We start from the raw sequence: 6,000 nt of genomic DNA on the forward strand, positions 1-6,000 counted from the left end.
GCTGTGTCCTAAGTATAAGTGACCTATTTTGACCACATATTTAAGACATTAACAATCCGGGTATCTAGTTATTGCTTATTGGGGGTAATTCCGATTTGTTCGCTCGTTGCCGATTTTCGCAACGGAGCGATTAAGGCAAAAATGCGCATGGTACGCAGCGCACATGCGCTAAGTATTTTAGCACAAAACTTAGTAGATTTACTCACGTCCGAACGTGTGATTGACAGGAAGTGGGTGTTTCTGGGTGGAAACTGACCGTTTTGTGGGAGTGCGCGGAAAAACGCAGGCGTGCCAGGATAAAACGCAGGAGTGTCTGGAGAAACGGGGGGAGTGGCTGGCCGAACGCAGGACGTGTTTGTGACGTCAAACCAGGAATGAAACGGGCTGAGCTGATCGCAGTGTAGGAGTAAGTCTCGAGCTACTCAGAAACCGCAAAGAATTATTTAATCGCAATTCTGCTAATCTTTCGTTCGCAATTCTGCTAAGCTAAGATACACTCCCAGAGGGCGTCGGCCTAGCGTGTGCAATGCTGCTAAAAGCAGCTAGCGAGCGAACAACTCGGAATGAGGGCCATTGTGTGCTATACTGTACTGAGCTGTCCCTAAATGGTAAATGTGCCAATAATACTTACCTACATGTATGTATGTTTCTTTTATACAGAGCTCCAGAACGGAACGCCTTGCCTGGCTATTAACCATGGTTCTGGATCGATATTCCTGGAGTTTGCCAAGAAAGTGAATGTGTCAGACCGGCGGTGGCATAACTTAAAGATCACAAGCAATGGAAAGGTACCATACTATGTAATAGGTCCAGAGGATACAATGGGACTCTAGATTTGTATCCCTACATATGAACTGCGTTGTATCTTGGGTGACGGACAATGCACATCAGGTTTAGAGTTCCCAGAATTGATATCTGAGAAGAGAATGATGGATTTGGTAGAGTTTTAAGGTGGATTTCTCTATTCATGTACTGGAGGCTATTCTGTAAGGTTATACTACGGTATGCTAGCGGTCGGGATCCCGGTGCCCAGCAAACCGGCACCAGGATCCCGACCGCCAGTATACCGGCAGCGGGGCGAGTGCAAAAGAGCCTCTTGCAGGCTGTGGGCACGGTGGCGCGCTTTATTCTCCCTCCAGGGGTGTTGTGGACACCTCAAGAGGGAAATATAGCGAACACATATTCCGCAGCGCTGTACAGAGAATATTTGGCCATTCACATCAGTCCCTGCCTCAGTGGAGCTTATAATCTATATTCCCTACCACACGTACACACACACACACACACACTTGCACACTAGGGTTCATTTTTGTTGGGAGATGATTAACCTACCAGTATATTTTTGGAATGTGGGAGGAAATCGGAGTACCCGGAGGAAACCCACGCAAGTACCTGGAGAATATACAACCTCCACACAGTTAGAGCCATGGTGGGAATTGAACCCATGACCTCAGTGCTGTGAGGCAGTAATGCTAATCATTACACCATCCGTACTGCCCAATAGTATGTAAATCACTAGATACGGCCACATATTAAATCAGGCACATTGGGGGTCATTCTGACCTGATCGCTTGCTGCCATTCATCACAGCGAAGCGATCAGGTCAAAAGTGCGCATGCGCCGGTGCCACAGTGCGCATGCGAGACAGTCGACGGCTGTTGTTGCCTAGCGATCGCCTCTGCCTGATTGACAGGAAGAGGTGGTCACTGGGCAGGAGGGGGCGGCACAGCAGCGTTTAGCCGCCATTTTGTGTGCACGGTCCGGCCAACGCAGGTCGTGTGAGGGGCGAGCCGCAGCGGCTGCGTGATGTCACACGTAGCCACTACGACCTGGGCAGCGACGAGTAGCTCCCGGCCAGCATGCGAAAGCTGCGCTGGCCGGGAGATAGTCCTCAAGTGCAAAAGCATTGCCGCTGTGCGATGCTTTTGCACTTCTGCGACGGGGCCGGCACTGACATGCGGGGCGGACTAGCCCTGTGCTGGGCGTCCCCCCACATGTCTGTGTTCCTGATCGTAGCTGTGCTAAATTTATCACAGCTACGATCAAGTCGGAATCACCTCCATAGTTCAAATACTTTCTTGGTTGGCTCCACAAATTAAGATGCTGGTAAGTAGCTTGGAAGTAATTTCCACAATAGTTCCAGAATGGTTATCGGGTAGTAGTAAGCATTGTGTGAACGTCATAAGTTCCAAGTGTTGCCCGCAGAGCGTGCGCTATGCTACCACCTCCCCGCCGCCACAGCTATGCTCACCACTCGTGCTGGTAAAGTCCCGGCGTGTACAAGCCATCTGTAAACTGGTCCAATATTTCAGAGTGGGAGCGGTGGTAGATAAAAAGTCCCCAGGGAGGGAGCGCGCAGCTCTCAGCTGTGGGCTTTAGCGGCTGATTCTTAGTCATATCCTCCGTCTTGTGGGTATACAGTATAACGTGCAGGCGGTGTGTGCGGTCCTTTACGCGTTTCTCCGTCATCTCATATAAACGGTTAAATCAGAAGGTGGTTCAGTGTGATTTGGGTCCATATTTTAATGTAAGGTGGCCAATCAGTATGAAGCAGTACTTAATTAATTAGTCAGATTAGTCACATGTGTGTGTAGATTTGGATAACACATGCTAGATTTACTTATGCATATAGATACATAGTAGATAGATACATAAGAATGTCAACATTTGTATATGATATTACGTTAAAAACAACACAGACAATTAATATTCAATATATACAAAGCAGAAAATGTTTACGTCTTCAGCAATTGGGAGAGACGAAGTATCGTAGGTGCAAGAGATCCATCAGATACTCCCTTGCCCATACACACCAATCAGAATCGCAGAGTTTTAAATACACGCCCATGACACATTCACTAGTCAAAGCGGTTCTGTGCAACTGCACTGAAACGCCCTATTTCTCGTTAAGACAGACCATCTACCCACGTTCCCTCCGTCCCTAGGACGGATATACAGTACACAGAGATGTGTAAATCTGCATTTGCGCAAGCACTGTTTGCAAACACTCTGACTCAGAATAAGCCCCTGTATTCATTCACCAGTCTCCACCTGCTGGTAATAATTCACACATGCCTGCGTTTAGTATGTACCATCAATGGTAACGCGCTTTCTTATAATCCAAAATGTTCTGTTACTGCTAACACTTGCTGTCACGCTGTTGTTTGATCTCTGATACAGATTTGGACATACATATACTTTCTACTATTCTATCGTGACTGCTTATTCATTATTCTGTATGTTTTACTAGGAAGTGAAGATGACCCTGGATCATTGTGCCGAAGCCACGGAGAATGGAAATGTTGGTTTTCATGGGACACCTACAGATCGGTCATTGTGTGAGGTTTCTGGAGAAACTCCTGGGAGCATAAGGTGATAATGTAATCTACAAGCATAGTTGGAATAATGCAGAGTTGAATACATGTTGGGGCGTAATTACCCCCACATTACGGACATGGAATTAAATGCGTATATTTGCTGGTATGCAGAATTTGTGCGCATTTTTCTGGGCAGACTGCCCCTGCCTGTTTGGTTTAATACCTGTCATTATCATCAGGTGAGCGGAGAAAGAAGAAAATATACAGGGACTGGTTCTGAGTCAATAGATCCCTGTGAACGGGTACAAATGGCCATTGTTTTATTTATTTTTTGCATACAGATTTACACATTTTTGCATAATCAGAAGCTAGAACCTTGGTGCAGTTTTTCTGTTACTGACAAAGGAGTCCAGGTATAAAGTGGTTGATGCGCGTGGCACGGGCATACTGCCAGCACAGGAGGTCATACGGGGAGGTTTGGTGTCCGTTATCATGTCTGAATTCTCACCACTGATATGCTTCTGATGAAGTGGACAGTACGCCCATGAAACGCGCATGAGACACTTTATATCTGGTCTCTTTTGTCCCTTGTAGATGGAATTGCAGGCTATGCAGGGCTGTGAGTACACAGAGATCCATTAGTTATCAGACTGATCTCTTGCACCAGGGATAGGGCTGGTGCATGTGTGCACTGGTAATGATGGTTATTTAACTAGGTGAATGTATAAGGGCGTGCAACCCTGCATCTATATACAGTATATAAGTGAATATCCCCATGTAAAATGACAGTATACGTGTGTTCAACCCTGGCTCGTCCTCTACAGTATATGCTTTATTAGAGTATACAAGCACTCCTGTAGGAATAAATACTAGGCCAGTGGCTCCCAAACTCTGTCTTCAAGGCACCCTAACAGTCCAAGTATTAGTGATATCCAAGCTTGAGCACAGATCGTTAAATCAAAATAACTGAGGTACTAATTAAGTCACCTGTGCTCAAATATGCATATCATTAAAACCTGGACTGTTGGTGTGCCTTTAGAACTGAGGTTGGGAACCCCTGAGCTACAGCAGGTGCTTTAGTGGAGCATACAGGAATAAGTACTAGGCTATAGCCCTGTTTTGATAACCGGGTCTTTGAGAAATTGGAATGGATGAACAACATTCAGTTTGGGTAACACAGAACATTATTGTTACCCACAACTACAGCCCAGTGGTGTGCGTCATTCTCTGTAAATAACCCCACATTTTACATTTCTCCCAAGTATTGTTAAAATTGCCTATATCATGGTAAAATCAAGAAAATGCAAGTGCACACTCCAAGTACTAAGCACTGCTAATCAGAATTGAGGTGCTTAGCATAATTTGGGCTAAAATTTTGGGCCTACCAACCACGACCAGGTGACCTCATCTGGTGGGTCCCTAACATTCCTAAGGTTCAAATCCACAGCACAGGACTCCCCCCCTAGTGTGATGCCTTGGGCGGTTGGCTTGTGCTGGCCTTGGGTTTCCCGTGCTCTAGACTTGAACCTTAGGAATGTTAGGGACCCACCAGATGAGGTCACCTGGTCGCGGTCACAAATTATGCTAAGCACATCAATTTTATTTTACTCTATGCTATATTGCAGTTTATTATAATTATCCTGATAAGCAGTGTTAGAGTATGCACCTGCACTTTCTCCTTTTCCATATAAAACTACAAGTAAGTTCTGATTAATATCGCATCAGCACTTTGGAGGGTGAATGCAGGACCCAACGTGCAGAGCACACGCCCTCCGACATTACTGCCTAAACTGCAGAACATAGTGTCCACAAGGACCCGGCGGCGAGGTAGATGGGAGATACATAAGGGAGGGGTAAGGAGGGCCAAAGAAAGTCAGGCAGAAAGAATGGAGGAGAATAGAGACATTGGTGACCTCGAAAAGAAGAGAAAGGCAGACACTGGTGAGGATAAAAAAGAAGAAAACACAAATAAACCTCAGTAATGCATGAGCCAAAAGCTATTACTATATAATATTGTACAACATACAGTATAATATGACATCTGATATATTAGTATATTAATACATATTCTTGACTGTTGTTCTTGACTTTGCTATTTACCTAGGTTCCTTAATGTTTACCAGCCACTGCAGCTTGGCGGAGTAAAGACATTCCCAGCAAGTGTTCATGCTTCCATCCACTTGAAGGGCTTTACTGGTTGCATCAGGAGTCTGCAGGTTGATAGCAAGGTAAGAGGCAATGGTGGACATTCCGAGTTGTTAGCTCGTTGACGATTTTCGCTATACTGCGATTAGTCGCTTACTGCGCATGCGCAAGGTTCGCAGAGCGCATGCGGTTAGTTATTTTACACAAAAGTTAGGTATTTTACTCACGGCATAACGAGGATTTTTCATCGTTCTGGTGATCGGAGTGTGATTGACAGGAAGTGGGTGTTTCTGGGCGGAAACTTGCCGTTTTATGGGTGTGTGTGAAAAAACGCTGCCGTTTCTGGGAAAAACGCGGGAGTGTCTGAAGAAACGGGGGAGTGTCTGGGCGAACGCTGGGTGTATTTGTGACGTCAAACCAGGAACGAAACTGACTGAACTGATCGCAATGGCAGAGTAAGTCTGGAGCTACTCAGAAACTGCTAAGAAATTTCTATTCGCAATTCTGCTAAGCTAAGATACACTCCCAGAGGGCGGCG

At 45.8% G+C, this 6,000-nt stretch overlaps 1 protein-coding gene across 1 annotated transcript in view; it reads left to right on the top strand.

Annotated features, from left to right (window-relative positions):
* LOC134929667 (neural-cadherin-like) overlaps positions 1–6,000 on the top strand; it is a 236,307-nt gene that overhangs the window by 154,267 nt on the left and 76,040 nt on the right. Inside the window, exons 24-26 of the mRNA XM_063925248.1 lie at positions 661–788; positions 3,251–3,372; positions 5,422–5,545. Of these exons, the coding sequence (XP_063781318.1) occupies positions 661–788; positions 3,251–3,372; positions 5,422–5,545 (374 nt within the window). The remainder of the gene's footprint in view (positions 1–660; positions 789–3,250; positions 3,373–5,421; positions 5,546–6,000) is intronic.

The sequence above is a fragment of the Pseudophryne corroboree genome, chromosome 5 (genome assembly GCF_028390025.1).
Source record: "Pseudophryne corroboree isolate aPseCor3 chromosome 5, aPseCor3.hap2, whole genome shotgun sequence".
NCBI classification, from domain to species: Eukaryota; Metazoa; Chordata; class Amphibia; order Anura; family Myobatrachidae; genus Pseudophryne; species Pseudophryne corroboree.